The sequence below is a fragment of the Cyprinus carpio genome, chromosome A3, assembly GCF_018340385.1.
Source record: "Cyprinus carpio isolate SPL01 chromosome A3, ASM1834038v1, whole genome shotgun sequence".
In the NCBI taxonomy this organism is placed as follows: Eukaryota; Metazoa; Chordata; class Actinopteri; order Cypriniformes; family Cyprinidae; genus Cyprinus; species Cyprinus carpio.
Window position 1 is genome coordinate 1,616,681 of NC_056574.1, and position 17,452 is coordinate 1,634,132.

Below are 17,452 nucleotides of genomic sequence, written 5' to 3' on the forward strand. Positions count from 1 at the left end.
GAAATATCATTATGACATAAATGTTTTTCTCTAATACACATTGGACACAATTAACAGTACCCTTTTATTAAATGCTTTTTGAAACCTCCATTTGCCAGTTTAACAGCTCTAAATGTTCTCCTATAATGCCTGATGAGGTTAGAGAACACCTGACAAGAGATCAGAGACCATTCCTTCATCAGAATCACTCCAGACCCTTTAGATTCCCAGCTTCTCCTCTTCAGTTCACCACACTCATGTTCGTCAGGGTTCAGGTCAGAGGACTGGAATGGCTCTAGCAGAAGCTTGGTTTTGTGCCCAGTGACCCATTTCTGTGTTGTTTTTGAGGTTTGTGTTTGGGTTACTGTACGGTTGGAAGATCCAAACATGGTCCATTATAAGATTTCTAACAGAGTCAGCCACTTACTGATATTTTATCTGTTGGTATTTGATAGAATCCATGATGCCATGTATCTAAACAAGATGTCCAGGACCTCCAGCAGAAATATAGGCCCGCAGCATCAAAAATACAGCAGTATATTTCATTGTACACATGGGGTACTTTTTATCCCTGTGTTCACCAAACCCATCTTGAGTGTTTGCTGCTAAAAAGCTCATTTTTTAGTTTCATCTGATCATAGAGCCATTCCCATTTGAAGTTCCAGTCGTGTCTGATAACTGAATATGCTGGAGATTGTTTTTGGATGACAGCATTTTCTTTTCTTTCTTTTTTTTTTTTTCTTTCTTGAAACCCTCCTAAACAACATGTGTTGATGTAGGTGCTGTTTGATCATATTTAAAAGGTTTTCTGAACCAGAGACTCAACTATTTTCTGCAGTTCTCCAGCTGTGGTCCTTGAAGAGTCAGTAGCTACTCAAACTCTCCTTCTCACCGCACATTAGGACGATATAGACACACGTCCTCTTCCAGGCAGTTTCGTAACATTTTCTGTTGATTGGAAATTCTTAATTATTGCCCTGATGGTGGAAATGGGAATTTTCACTGCTCTAGCTCTTTTCTTAAAGCCACTTCACTAATTTGTGAAGCTCAATTATCTTTTGCTGCACATCAGAAATGTATTCTTTGGTTTTTCTCATTGTGATGGATGATTAAGGGAATTTGGGCTTTGTTTTCCCTACTATTTATATTTCTGTGAAACAGGAAGCCAGAGCTGGATGATTTCATGTTTATAATCATGCTGGAGTGCTCAAAATTGTGAACATGAATGGGAATATACTTCACAGATATTTTACTCATAAGAATTTCTAGGGGTACCAATAATTGTGTCCAACGTGTATTTGAGAAAAAAACATTCATTTCATAATGAGATTTTCCCCCATTTTCAATTGTTTTAGTTCAATGAAAGGTTAGATATTTGTGAATATTTTTGAATTGTTTTTAATAAAAGATCAAAATGATTAACAATGCAGATTTGCACAGCCTTCTTTGATCATATTTACCGAGGGTGCCAATAATTCTGACCACGACTGTATGTGTGCTCTCATGTGCGTCAGTGAAGTCCGGCTGTAGTGCTGTTCTCAGATGAGCTCATTTCCCGGCGCGTGGGATCAGATCGTCTCTTTCTCTAATGTGTCAAACATGTCTTCACTGCAGAGGTTGACTCTGATGGAGGGGTGTTTATGACACACAGGAATGTGTTGTTTTGGGACAGAAGTACTTCTTTAATTCTTCCTGAATTATTTACACACATACTGTACTTCTGTGGATCTGTTGTTTAAATGCAGTATATCACATGATCAGGAGTGTGATATGACTGTATATCAGCACGGCTGTTATTACCTGCGGCGGATCAATAATATCTCCTGTGTGTGATATTAATAATAATATATTTAATGACATTGCTCATATATTTTTTGTTGTTGTGCTCCTTATCCTCCATATTTACACTATTTACCCTCATGTTTTAAAATGCTGAAAATAAAACCATTTTCATCTTACAAACAGAAGTGAATGGTACACACTGTGAATATGATGAGTGATGATATAATAACTGATGTAAATCACTGATAGAGTCTGATGGGATGTGAATGTGTTGATGTGTCTGTCAGTGAAGATCAGTATCTGTATTAATATAATCTTAATATAATCTCAGTATCTGTATTAATATAATCTTAATATAATCTCAGTATCTGCATTAATATAATCTTAATATAATCTCAGTATCTGCATTAATATAATCTTAATATAATCTCAGTATCTGTATTAATATGATCTTAATATAATCTCAGTATCCGTATTAATATAATCTTAATATAATCTCAGTATCCGCATTAATATAATCTTAATATAATGTCAGTATCTGCATTAATATAATCTTAATATAATCTCAGTATCTGTATTAATATAATCTCAGTATCTGCATTAATATAATCTTAATATAATCTCAGTATCTGCATTAATATAATCTTAATATAATCTCAGTATCTGTATTAATATAATCTCAGTATCCGTATTAATATAATCTTAATATAATCTCAGTATCTGTATTAATATAATCTTAATATAATCTCAGTATCTGCATTAATATAATCTTAATATAATCTCAGTATCTGCATTAATATAATCTTAATATAATCTCAGTATCTGTATTAATATAATCTTAATATAATCTCAGTATCTGTATTAATATAATCTTAATATAATCTCAGTATCTGTATTAATATAATCTCAGTATCTGCATTAATATAATCTTAATATAATCTCAGTATCTGTATTAATATAATCTCAGTATCTGCATTAATATAATCTTAATATAATCTCAGTATCTGCATTAATATAATCTTAATATAATCTCAGGATCTGTATTAATATAATCTCAGTATCTGCATTAATATAATCTTAATATAATCTCAGTATCTGCATTAATATAATCTTATTATATAATATAATAATCTCAGTATCTGCAATAATATAATCTTAATATAATCTCAGTATCTGTATTAATATAATATTAATATAATCTCAGTATCTGCATTAATATAATCTTAATATAATCTCAGTATCTGTATTAATATGATCTTAATATAATCTCAGTATCTGTATTAATATAATCTCAGTATCTGTATTAATATAATCTTAATATAATCTCAGTATCTGCATTAATATAATCTTAGTATATAATATAATAATCTCAGTATCTGCATTAATATAATCTTAATATAATCTCAGTATCTGTATTAATATAATATTAATATAATCTCAGTATCTGCATTAATATAATCTTAATATAATCTCAGTATCTGCATTAATATAATCTTAATATAATCTCAGGATCTGTATTAATATAATCTCAGTATCTGCATTAATATAATCTTAATATAATCTCAGTATCTGCATTAATATAATCTTAGTATATAATATAATAATCTCAGTATCTGCAATAATATAATCTTAATATAATCTCAGTATCTGTATTAATATAATATTAATATAATCTCAGTATCTGCATTAATATAATCTTAATATAATCTCAGTATCTGCATTAATATAATCTTAATATAATCTCAGTATCTGTATTAATATAATCTCAGTATCTGCATTAATATAATCTTAGTATATAATCTCAGTATCTGCATTAATATAATCTTAGTATATAATATAATAATCTCAGTATCTGCATTAATATAATCTTAATATAATCTCAGTATCTGTATTAATATAATATTAATATAATCTCAGTATCTGCATTAATATAATCTTTAATATAATCTCAGTATCTGCATTAATATAATCTTAATATAATCTCAGGATCTGTATTAATATAATCTCAGTATCTGCATTAATATAATCTTAATATAATCTCAGTATCTGCATTAATATAATCTTAGTATATAATATAATAATCTCAGTATCTGCATTAATATAATCTTAATATAATCTCAGTATCTGTATTAATATAATATTAATATAATCTCAGTATCTGCATTAATATAATCTTAATATAATCTCAGTATCTGCATTAATATAATCTTAATATAATCTCAGTATCTGTATTAATATAATATTAATATAATCTCAGTATCTGCATTAATATAATCTTAGTATATAATATAATAATCTCAGTATCTGCAATAATATAATCTTAATATAATCTCAGTATCTGTATTAATATAATATTAATATAATCTCAGTATCTGCATTAATATAATCTTAATATAATCTCAGTATCTGCATTAATATAATCTTAATATAATCTCAGGATCTGTATTAATATAATCTCAGTATCTGCATTAATATAATCTTAATATAATCTCAGTATCTGCATTAATATAATCTTAGTATATAATATAATAATCTCAGTATCTGCATTAATATAATCTTAATATAATCTCAGTATCTGTATTAATATAATATTAATATAATCTCAGTATCTGCATTAATATAATCTTAATATAATCTCAGTATCTGCATTAATATAATCTTAATATAATCTCAGTATCTGTATTAATATAATATTAATATAATCTCAGTATCTGCATTAATATAATCTTAATATAATCTCAGTATCTGTATTAATATAATCTCAGTATCTGCATTAATATAATCTTAATATAATCTCAGTATCTGTATTAATATAATCTCAGTATCTTCATTAATATAATCTTAATATAATCTCAGTATCTGCATTAATATAATCTTAATATAATCTCAGGATCTGTATTAATATAATCTCAGTATCTGCATTAATATAATCTTAATATAATCTCAGTATCTGCATTAATATAATCTTAGTATATAATATAATAATCTCAGTATCTGCATTAATATAATCTTAATATAATCTCAGTATCTGTATTAATATAATCTTAATATAATCTCAGTATCTGCATTAATATAATCTTAATATAATCTCAGTATCTGCATTATTATAATCTTAATATAATCTCAGTATCTGCATTAATATAATCTTAATATAATCTCAGTATCTGCATTAATATAATCTTAATATAATCTCAGTATCTGCATTAATATAATCTTAATATAATCTCAGTATCTGTATTAATATAATCTTAATATAATCTCAGTATCTGCATTAATATAATCTTAATATAATCTCAGTATCTGTATTAATATAATCTCAGTATCTGCATTAATATAATCTTAGTATATAATATAATAATCTCAGTATCTGCATTAATATAATCTTAATATAATCTCAGTATCTGTATTAATATAATATTAATATAATCTCAGTATCTGCATTAATATAATCTTAATATAATCTCAGTATCTGTATTAATATAATATTAATATAATCTCAGTATCTGCATTAATATAATCTTAATATAATCTCAGTATCTGCATTTAATATAATCTTAATATAATCTCAGTATCTGCATTAATATAATCTTAATATAATCTCAGTATCTGTATTAATATAATCGTAATATAATCTCAGTATCTGTATTAATATAATCTTAAATATAATCTCAGTATCTGCATTATTATATAATCTTAATATAATCTCAGTATCTGTATAATATAATCTCAGTATCTGCATTAATATAATCTTAATATAATCTCAGTATCTGCATTAATATAATCTTAATATAATCTCAGTATCTGCATTAATATAATCTCAGTATCTGCATTAATATGATCTTAATATAATCTCAGTATCTGCATTAATATAATCTCAGTATCTGTATTAATATAATCTTAATATAATCTCAGTATCTGCATTAATATAATCTTAATATAATCTCAGTATCTGTATTAATATAATCTTAGTATCTGTATTAATATAATCTTAATATAATCTCAGTATCTGCATTAATATAATCTCAGTATCTGCATTAATATAATCTTAATATAATCTCAGTATCTGCATTAATATAATCTTAATATAATCTCAGTATCTGCATTAATATAATCTTAATATAATCTCAGTATCTGTATTAATATAATCTTAGTATCTGTATTAATATAATCTTAATATAATCTCAGTATCTGCATTAATATAATCTCAGTATCTGCATTAATATAATCTTAATATAATCTCAGTATCTGCATTAATATAATCTTAATATAATCTCAGTATCTGCATTAATATAATCTTAATATAATCTCAGTATCTGCATTAATATAATCTTAATATAATCTCAGTATCTGTATTAATATAATCTTAATATAATCTCAGTATCTGCATTAATATAATCTTAATATAATCTCAGTATCTGTATTAATATAATCTTAATATAATCTCAGTATCTGCATTAATATAATATTAATATAATCTCAGTATCTGTATTAATATAATCTTAATATAATCTCAGTATCTGCATTAATATAATCTTAATATAATCTCAGTATCTGCATTAATATAATCTTAATATAATCTCAGTATCTGTATTAATATAATCTTAGTATCTGTATTAATATAATCTTAATATAATCTCAGTATCTGCATTAATATAATCTTAATATAATCTCAGTATCTGTATTAATATAATCTTAATATAATCTCAGTATCTGCATTAATATAATCTTAATATAATCTCAGTATCTGCATTAATATAATCTTAATATAATCTCAGTATCTTGCATTAATATAATCTTAATATAATCTCAGTATCTGCATTAATATAATCTTAATATAATATCAGTATCTGTATTAATATAATCTTAATATAATATCAGTATCTGCATTAATATAATCTTAATATAATCTCAGTATCTGTATTAATATAATCTTAATATAATCTCAGTATCTGCATTAATATAATCTTAATATAATCTCAGTATCTGCATTAATATAATCTTAATATAATCTCAGTATCTGCATTAATATAATCTTAATATAATCTCAGTATCTGCATTAATATAATCTTAATATAATCTCAGTATCTGTATTAATATAATCTTAGTATCTGTATTAATATAATCTTAATATAATATCAGTATCTGCATTAATATAATCTTAATATAATCTCAGTATCCGTATTAATATAATCTTAATATAATCTCAGTATCTGTATTAATATAATCTTAATATAATCTCAGTATCTGCATTAATATAATCTTAATATAATCTCAGTATCTGCATTAATATAATCTTAATATAATCTCAGTATCTGCATTAATATAATCTTAATATAATCTCAGTATCTGCATTAATATAATCTTAATATAATCTCAGTATCTGTATTAATATAATCACTCTTCTGTTTTCAGGATTCATCATTGTTGCAGTTTTACCAGTGTTTACCACAGTGACGAGATACAACTGGGACGCATTATGTGGTCAACAGATGGGCTGTAAGTGTTTGATGAATTCTAATCTGATCCCTGATATAGACACAAGTAACTCATGACATCATAATCTGATCAATATATAATTAATTAATGCTCTCTGTTAGTCATTATGTATTTCTCATCTTCACAGATGTTGAGTGAAGGGTTAAATGAGAAATACTTCCCGTAATTTCAGACGTAATAATCTGTGTTCAGTTGTTTTGAGCATGTGTGAGATGTTTTATATATTATTCAGTCAGTGTCAAACACAGATATACAGTTCTTTATAATATTATACACAGAGCTGGGCAGATTACTCACAAACTGTAATCTGTTACTGATTCCAGATTACACACAAAAGTTGTAGTTTGTACGTGATCCATTACACATTTCAGGTGATATAATCATATTACTTTCTGATTAGTTTTAGATATCTTTTGACCTTACTCAGTTATCACATTGTTTCAAACAGGATAATCTTGTACCATATTGATATTAAAAAACAAAAAGAAAAATTAAGAAAATATATTCCATTCGTTGAAATTAACAACATAAAGTGTATTAAACATCGCATTACGTCAAGGTTTCCAAGCTGGGGTTTGTGAAGAACTGCTGGAGGTTTGTGAGTTTAACGAGAAGTTAATCATTAATTAAATCATAAAAATGTCAAATTAAAATAAATCATTTTTAAATAACATAAAAATAAATAAAACACTTCAAAAAAATGAATTATTTTATTTGCTTACCTGCATGTGACATGAACATTAACCAACGTGTAAATAAACATGCAAATGTGATACTTAATTATGAAATATTCATTTTCAAATCTCAGGGACACTTTAAGTAAATATATCAGATGAAAGATGTTCAGATGACAAAAAAAGTTTGGGAAAGCCTGCATTACATGTAAATAAGAAATAATGCCTTCCAAAGACATTAAAAACAGACGGTTAAATAAGCTACTGAGTGATAATTCAGATAAATATGAATGTGTTCATCAGTAGTTAGATGATTTCTGTAAATGCAGTGGTCACCTGACTAGTGACTGGACTCTGAAGACTGAAGACTTTCTGAGTCTATAGAAGCGGTGGATATTTCAGGAAGGAACATTTAAAAGATGGAAAAGAGGAATTAGGGAGAATCAATAAATAAAAGGGACATCATTTGTATGAATAATATGTAAACATGTAATCCATAAAAAGTAACTATAGTCTGATTCTGAGTATTTTAAAATGTAATTTAATCTAATTACAAGTTCTTAATTTCTGGAATCTGATTACATAACTCAGATTAAATATAATCAGTTTCTACCCAGCTGAGATGATATAATATTATAATATTACTGCAGAATCACTAGATTACAGATATTGTATAATATTATAATATTACTGCAGAAACACTAGATTACAGATATTCTATAATATTATAATATTGTTAATATGTAGTAATATTAGAGCTGTTTTTCAGGTTCACCTGCGGTCAGAAGATCAGTGTGGTTAACTCTCATGATGCTGATCAATGCTGTATTGGTCTATTTCTACATCACAGCTCTGGAAAATGAAAAGGGTATGATAATATGATATATATCAGGAACTGAATCATCTTACACGTGTGCTACAGTGCAGTGTTTGTTTGTCTTGCTGAAGCTGATGTGTTTGTTGGTGTTCAGATCGTGTCGGATGGACCTGTGTGATTGTGTTTCTCCAGTCTCTCTGGGCACTGGTCAACTTCACAGGCTCATTTACATTCGGTACAGTATAAATCATCTGCTCTGATCATCTTCTCACTGTCATGATTTCACTATCAGCTCTAGTTTATTCTCTTCACTCTGAACAGAGATCAAGTCTCTACACTCTAAACTATTATCATAATTGTAACAGTAAAGGACTGTAATAATGCTACAGTAAAAACATGTTAACAGTAATTTCCCTTAATATATACAGTTTAGTTTTTGCTTTTTCAAAGTTATGAGCATTAGGACATTATGTTACATCTTATGTTAATGTTAATTGCATTATTTCAGTGTCGTGTGTGTTATGATGATGGTGTTTATTATTTGTGTGAATGATGCAGCTTCTGTATATTAATATTTTCCTCATCAGTTTGTGACGAGCTTTGATTAATCAGTAACTGTCTCTTGTCAGTGTATCATAAATGTACAAAATAGATTTTAATAGTTCAGGAGGCTGGAATATTAACATTATAGCAGTTAATGAAATACAGGTTTTTACTGGTAATTTAATTTAATTTAATCCATAAATCCTGAATATATTTTAAGATGATGTTCTGGCAATCACAGCTGCTGACTTTATTTTATTTTTACTGTAGAATTTCACAGCTGTGTTTACAGTGTAGAGTTATTCAGCATTTCCTATCCCAGCAAAGCTTTTATTCTGCTGTTGTGATGTTGATTTTCATGAAATCGAGCTGATATTTCACTGAAATGTTTCCTCAATCAAACACAAACGTGTGAAATATGAGGGTGTTTCTGAATTATTGTGTTGTTGTCATGTTTTATTCAACCATTCAACTTCTATATAGAATATATACAGAATATTGTTTGTATGATTTATTAGTTCTCATTAGTTTCATGAAGCAGTTCTGTCCTGATGATATTTAATTTGTTGTGTTTTTTCTCTGTAGTGGTTGTTACTGTGGTTTAATTGTATGTAATGCTGCTGATATTAAACTGTATGATTTGATCTTTCAGATCTTCCCAGTGTTGTAGCTGTGTATGTGTTTGGATCAGTCGGTGTTGTGTTACTGAACTCTGTTGCTCTGATGACTGAACTGATCCTCAAAACAGGTGATCATCACACACTACACAATTACTGTCATATATCTGCATATATTAATGCTTATTATAAAGGACGGCTCGTGTCCAGTCGGACCGGGTCTGGGCTCAGTCACTGTCTGCAGTCAGCAAAAAAAAATCACATCGTGTGTGGTGTCTAAAGATTATAATCTTAGAATTCAAAAAACAGTTGGTTTCACAAGTTTTTTTTTTTTTTTTAAACATGTTTAATATTCGTGACTTACGCCAGCGAGTGTATATGAGGCTATGAAGATGTGTTCACTGTCAAACAACATTTAAGGTTCATTTTGTCAAGTATTTTTCTTTTCTTTTAAGCTATTACCTAAATAAACTGCGAAAAGAAACATCACGGACGGAATGGTCCTGAGAGCGCTGCACGAGCTCGCGGCGTCATCTGCAGACCGTTAAAAAGCGTTCAAATGATTCAAAGCACCAAACACAAGCAGAACCAGCACTGAAACGTGTGACTCGACCCGGTGACTTTTTATGAACGGCGGTGAGAATCTGAGATTGCTAGTGCTGTCATAACATTCACAACGGTTGTGCTGCCTGTAATTATATAATAGTCTGTAGTGTGACGCGCTACATGTCTGCTGTTACAGTAACTTACTGTTTTTAGTTGTGATTCACTGTTAGTGCTGCTGCTTTAATTTGCGTTTGGGAACACAACATTCATCACTAGAAACGTTTATAAATCTGTTGTTTACAAAGAAGTTTCAGTGTCACATAATCCTTCAGAAATCATTCTGATTTTCTGCTCAAGAAACATTTCTCAGTTTTATAAATGTTAGAAACAGTTTTGCTCCTTAATATTTTTGTGGAAACAATAATACCACTCAAACATTTGTATAAGATTTAAAAAAGAGAGAAATTAATAATTTTATTCATCATGTATGAAAGTGACAAAGTGAGTGAAGACATTTAAAATGATTTCTATTTAATAAATGCATTAACACATTTAATTAATATATTTGATAAATGCAAATAAAAGCTGTTCATTAAACTTTATATTTATCAAAAAATCCTGAAAAATAAAGTGCATCATCATTTCCACACAAAATATGAAGCAGCAAAATAGTTTTCAACATTGATAATAATCAGAAATGTTTCTTGAGAGTCAGATAAATTGATGATTTCTAAAAGATCATGTGACACTGAAAACTGGAGTAATGATGAAGAAAATTCTGCTTTGCATCACAGGAATAACATTATATTTTATAATATATTAAAATTGAAAACTTTTTTTGTATTTGTAATAATATTTCACAATATTTCTCTATTATTTTTTATTTTTATTTTTTACTTTATTTTGATCAAATAAATTCAGCCTTGATGAGCTGAAGATAGTTATTTCAAATTCATTAATAATTGTAATGTTTCCAAACTTTTGGCAGGTACTTTAATAATAATAATAATAATAATTCTATATACTTTACTATAATATATTATAGTACTTTATTATAATATATTATTATATTGTTGTCATGATTATTAAATTCTGCTTTTAATTTTTTTTTTACAGGACATTATGTATTTTTACAACACAAGATATATCTTTTAAAGTGTTAAAATATCTATTTTTAATAATGAGTGCTGGGGTGACTCAGATGTTCCTTCTGTTTTGTCTCTAGCTGATCACATGCCTGTATTGTGATTTATTTCTTATCTTTATTTTATTTCATAAGTTAACATTGCAAGTTAAATGTTTTTAGACTATTCATTTTTTTTATCTGCAGTTGAATAAATTAAAATAACCTAAATCATGTCAGTGATTTCTCTCATTTTAAAGATATTATCAAGAATTCTTCTTGACTTTTAACTTTTTCTTAAAAGATGTTATAAAGAATTTTTTAATCGATTTCATAACAAATAAGCTATTCTTCATGACGAATTTTCTTCATAACTAATATAGCTATGAACATAACAAATAATTATTGTTCAAAACTAATTTTACATACATTACAAGACACAAAATAAAATTCTTTATATAGGCCTACACAGTTTAAATATAAAGTTTTGTGTCAAATGGATGAGGAAATTTCGATCTCATGAAAGTGTGTTTCAATGGCATGATTTTCTGATGCGCAATGGTTAGGTTTATCGGTCAGTGTTAGGATGTTTCAGCTAGTCGTGTAGTGTGTCCCCAGCTTAATAATCAGTATAATCAGTGCTTCATGCTGTTGAGTGGTGAATATGAGTGTCATAAATAAAATATTCTTGTTTATTTTCATCTTCAGTTAATGGTGAAGGAGCGACGGGAGACATGAGGATCATCGTCTTCTCCTCTGAATTACTCTTCATTTTAATTCTGATGATTTTACTGGTATTTGAACCCTGTGAGTATAACTGAACATGAATTACATTCACTTCAGGTGTTTTATTATTTTCATTTAAGAATATGATCTTTAGGATGCGTCACTTCTAGAGATATTTCTACTGTGTTTCTACTGATTGTGACTCAGTGATGCTGTTTGTTCAGTCTTTTCTGAACTGAACTGAAGCTCTTCATCTTCATCACTCTCTGAACATCATTAAATTCATTCTCATGTATCCAGACGGACATCTGAGGGTTTATTTGATTCGTTCTGAGACTGGTGTGTTATTGAGTGTGATGTGTCTGAATCTGATCAGATCTGAATGATGCTGTAAATCTCTGTCCTCACAGGGATCACACCGTGTCTGCAGTCTTGTTCGGTGAGTATCAGAAACCAGATGTGATTCATTCTCCTGCAGTGAGTTTAAGGTGCTGTTGGTGATTTGATGTTTCTCTGAGTCTTTATACTTCATACAGACACACATCAGTTCCTGATTACAGACGTCACAGTGGAAATAGACCTGCTCTATTCACATTTCTATTTGTCACCTGTGATGAACTGATTCCACAAACTCTATAATAATAAAGGGACAGATGTGTAAATTAATTCTGCTTCATTACTGAAGTACTGTTTTAGGGAAATTTCACTAGTTTTATTGAAATAAAAAAACCTGTAATTTTACTCAATTACATTTGCACGGAAATGACTAGATACTTGGACATTTAACTGAGTAAAATTAAGTACAATTTATATAAATAAAAAGTAATTTGAGCAGCTGTCTTTCTGAGAGGGCTCTAAATCAGTTTAATTAGATTTGTCAAATGTGCTATTCTTTAGTTTAAATATAAAGCTTTTTAAAAGTGGACAAAGTCACCAACTGCACTTTAAACAACTGTCTGAAAAGCAGAAGCAGGTTTAGTGAAGATGTGTGTGAATGAACTGTCTTGTCGTGAACACAGAAGGCAATGAAGTCTCGTCGAGCTGCAGCCGCTGGATCACAGAATCAGGAATCTCAGGTTAGTGTCAGGATTACTGTTCTCCAGAAGCACAGAGATGATTGTAGATCAGTGCTTCTGTTTCCTTCATTTATTAATCTGCTGCTGAAGCACACATGTTAAAATCTGTCTTATTCTGAACCCAGAATGCAGCAGCAGATTCAGCCACTGGATCGAACCAGAACCAGAATCCAGCAGAATCACATGAGATGAAGCCTCTTCTGAACACACAAAACCAGGAGAACAGCAGGAGCGCCGGGACGGAGGAAACTCAGCCGGATTCAGTGGTTTCACAATAATAATCAACAGTCAGAGAAAAACACTCGTGAAGAGCTTTCTTCTGAGATTTAAGAGTTCAGTCTCGTTCTTCATCTGTTATTGAGGCCGTTATTAAATGTACGTTTGCTGTAAATATATGCAGGATGTTTAACTGCCAGTGCACTTGTTCTTTATATTGATGTAATAGTGATCTGCTTTTATAACTAACTCTAGCTGTAAACTACTTCAGCAGTAGAAATTAAACTGAGACTCCTTCAAGATCAACGGAGAGAAATCAGTGTTATAATATTAACTTTAATAAACACGTCTGTGGATTGATGCTGGAGTCTGAAGATCACAGAGATCACAGTTCAGGATCACATCAGAAACACTGAGACTGAACATCTACAGCTTCAGATGAGCGCTCAGATCCTTCATTGTGACTCTGTCATGAAGAGTAAAACATTAGGACACATACACTGTTATTAATAAAACTAACTTTGACTACTCTTACTATTGCTGCAGTATGTGAAATTATGTATTTTTTTCTGTATGCACATCTGGAAGACCTGCTACATCCACTACAGAGCAGTATACTGTATCCCACAATGCAATGCGTTTCACCTGATTTTCCATTTCCAGTGTGATGAAAGAAGCAGAAGTAACTCAGACAGATGAGATGTATTTCTACTTCGTCTCAGATGGACTCATGAGATCAGCTGGACTGTAGTTAGGGTCACACACTAGAGGCTCTCAGACAACTACTGTATGTGTTTATTGTAGGGATGTGCGCGACGACTAATTTGACTGTAGTTTAAATGGAAGTTTTGTATTCGACTAGTCGACTAGTCTAAAAGCAAGAAACCCCCAAAAGATGAAAAAAAAAAAAAAAAAAAAAAAAACGTTGTGCGTGCATTTATATAATAGCCTGCATTTGAAATACTTAATCTATGAATCACACTGACAAATCCCTCAATTAATTCCGCTAAAATAGGTCACAATTATGCCTCGCGTTATCATTTAATTTTAGGCGGTCGTTTAAAAAAAAAAAAAAAAAAATAGAAGAGCACACACTCAACGTCAGCTAATGCTTATTAAAATCAGCTGGCTATCCCGCCTCATAGAACAGTCAAATATTTTTTTACAAGCGCTTAGAGGAATTTATTCGCAAAATGCATTTCCTTCTCCCATTATTCGCATTAATCCTTTTTCGCACAAGCCAAAAACCACCTCAAGCGAGCGTAAAAACTTTTTTGCAAATTAAGGGATTTTTATTCGAAATTTGGCATTCCCCCTTCCCCGTATAGTTGTAAAATGAACTCGAAGTGAGGCGATGAGGTGGAGGAGGGATGCTGATAAACTAACATATTGTCTCCTGTTGCTCTGGGCAGCTTCAAATATTAATAAGTTTGCAGGTATGATACATTTGATAGACTCAAAACTCTTCTGTTTAGCTGTGTATTTATTGAATGAGCACTGTGCGATGTCCGAACTGATTGCACTGTATTTTACTTATTCACTGTATTTTATGAGTCAATTTTTAAATCATTTCAAATATTTTAAAATTGCTTGTTTTATTTTTGTTATTATTTTTCTTCATGATTATTTTACTTTTTATATGTAAAGCACTTTGAATTACCATTGTGAACGAAATGTGCTATATAAATAAACTTGCCTTGCCTTGCCTTGCCTTGCCTTGATCAGTTTATCAGTGGAGGTGAGAGAATTAATCATAATACCCAGATGTTTGGACTATATAATCTTTGTGTGAGGGATTTAACAAAACATAAAATAGTGTTCAGTGTTTTAGTGTCATTTGTGTTTCTTGTGTTGGTTGTTTATGATATTGTGATTGTAATTATTATCTTTTCTGTTCCACAGACAAGATTAAAACATGGATTCTGAAATACAGTTATGTTGCAGAATATGCTGTTCTCTCACTTGTTGTTTATTCAGGTAAACAAAAACAAATGTCAGTCTACTTTATCAAAAAAAAAAAAAAAAAAAAAAAAAAAAACATTAAAATGCACATTAAAAGTTGAGAAAAATTGTGTTTTTCAGAATTTAAATGTCGTTGTAAATCTGTGATCTGTAGCAAATCTAAAACAACAGTATGACATAAATCATAACAAGTAGAAACATGAAGCATGATAGATGACAGATGTGTGTTATTATGACAGATCCTACACACGTTACAGGACTGAATCACATGTCATGATCTTATTAATACACTCTGATCTACAGCGGATCATGAACACAATCTTCATTAAATGTTACATGAATATATTGTGCTATGTTCACTTGAACTCACCTGAGTTTAAAACTGAAATTATAGACTCATTATTCCTCAGCATGAATGTGTTTGTAAGCTGCAGCTTGACTGATGATAATGAGAGCACATCTGGTTTCTGTTGAGTTATGATCCGTCTCTAGATGCATGTAGACACACACATGTACTGTGTTTTAAAGCATTATAGCACTTTAGACTCAGCAGATTATTCATCCAGACACGAGGAGATACATTCACACACCACAATCTCTCAAACACACTCAAAAGTAACTTCAGAGGCATCATATTTACTCCATATGATTGTGTACTTATCAGTATTAGAAGCACCAAACCTCAGATTATAACAGAAAGACTGTCAGAATGAATCATAGAAAAGCAAGATAAAAAATGGTTCAATGATAAGTGTTTTGTATTCTTCTGTCATGTACAGTATTTACAGTTTGATTGTGTTTGTCTGATCATTTTTTACCTCTTCTTCCAGCTCTTTTCACTAGTGCTTGGGAAAGGTTTCTAAATGATGCTGTATTTAATGAAGTCATCATAATAGTGCTGTTTGCAGTAGTGTTTGTGTGCTGCGTCTGCAGAATCATTTACAGTAAGTATTTCTGTGTGATTCATTCCCACAAGTGACCAGTGAATCACTGAAACTGAGTCTGATTCACACCGATCTGAACGTTCTTCATCACTTCAGTCTAATAATCAAACTCTAGACATTAAAACACAAACAGACTTTAGTCTTCAGAGTATAAGTAGAAATAATACATATCAATGTTTTTATTAAATATAATACTGTACAGTTTTTATTAGAAAAATGAAAACCCTTTTTTGAAGGTTACTGGATAACTTCATTATATTTATTGATATGTTAATAATATAAAGATAATATATATGTTTGTTTTAAAACAATCACATTGATTCATTCAGTTCATCTGCTTCTGTTTGTTGCAAATTGTGTCATGATAAACTGCCATTATAATGATTCAAAACTGAATCAGATCAGATCTTAATTATCAAAAATGTTCTGACAGTTTTAGTTACAGAGGTTGGAAAGAAAAGTGGACAGATAATAGAAATCTTTGGCCTTGTGTCTGATATGATCTTTGGTATTCTACCTACTTTACAATTCATCCTCCTGCTCTACACATTTGGATCTGTCAGAGGAGGTGAGTTCATATTCATAATCATCTGAGCTCATCTGTGTTCATTTTATTGTGCATTCTTCTCTAGTGTCATTTTAAAACTCTCATTATTCTCTGAGACTGATGTTCATTTATGATTTACTGTATTTACTGTACTGTATATGATTTACTGTAATCCACTGTGAACCTGCTGATGATTTATAATATCCAACATTAATATAATTCCTCTCTGTTTTTAGGATTCATTATCATTTATCCAGTGTAACTGATGATGACAGATGACAGATGGTTTGATAGATGCTGCGTTAGACTGGACTGTAAGTATCTGCTGAATTATGATCTGATCTCTGTTTAACAGCTTCAGTATCTCTGTTTTATTGATCATCGGTGTTTGCAGAAACACATTA

The 17,452-nt window shown here is 29.5% G+C and overlaps 1 protein-coding gene across 2 annotated transcripts in view; it reads left to right on the forward strand.

Annotated features, from left to right (window-relative positions):
* Positions 1 to 14,129, forward strand: part of LOC109069727 (polymeric immunoglobulin receptor-like) — a 102,000-nt gene extending 87,871 nt beyond the window's left edge. For both annotated transcript variants that reach the window (XM_042733532.1, XM_042733539.1), the window contains 8 exons: positions 7,174 to 7,257; positions 8,701 to 8,799; positions 8,903 to 8,983; positions 9,944 to 10,039; positions 12,286 to 12,384; positions 12,714 to 12,742; positions 13,323 to 13,379; positions 13,505 to 14,129. In XM_042733532.1, coding sequence (XP_042589466.1) covers positions 7,174 to 7,257; positions 8,701 to 8,799; positions 8,903 to 8,983; positions 9,944 to 10,039; positions 12,286 to 12,384; positions 12,714 to 12,742; positions 13,323 to 13,379; positions 13,505 to 13,657 — 698 coding nt within the window. In that variant the 3' untranslated portion in view covers positions 13,658 to 14,129. The remainder of the gene's footprint in view (positions 1 to 7,173; positions 7,258 to 8,700; positions 8,800 to 8,902; positions 8,984 to 9,943; positions 10,040 to 12,285; positions 12,385 to 12,713; positions 12,743 to 13,322; positions 13,380 to 13,504) is intronic.
* The last annotated feature ends 3,323 nt before the right edge of the window (positions 14,130 to 17,452 follow it).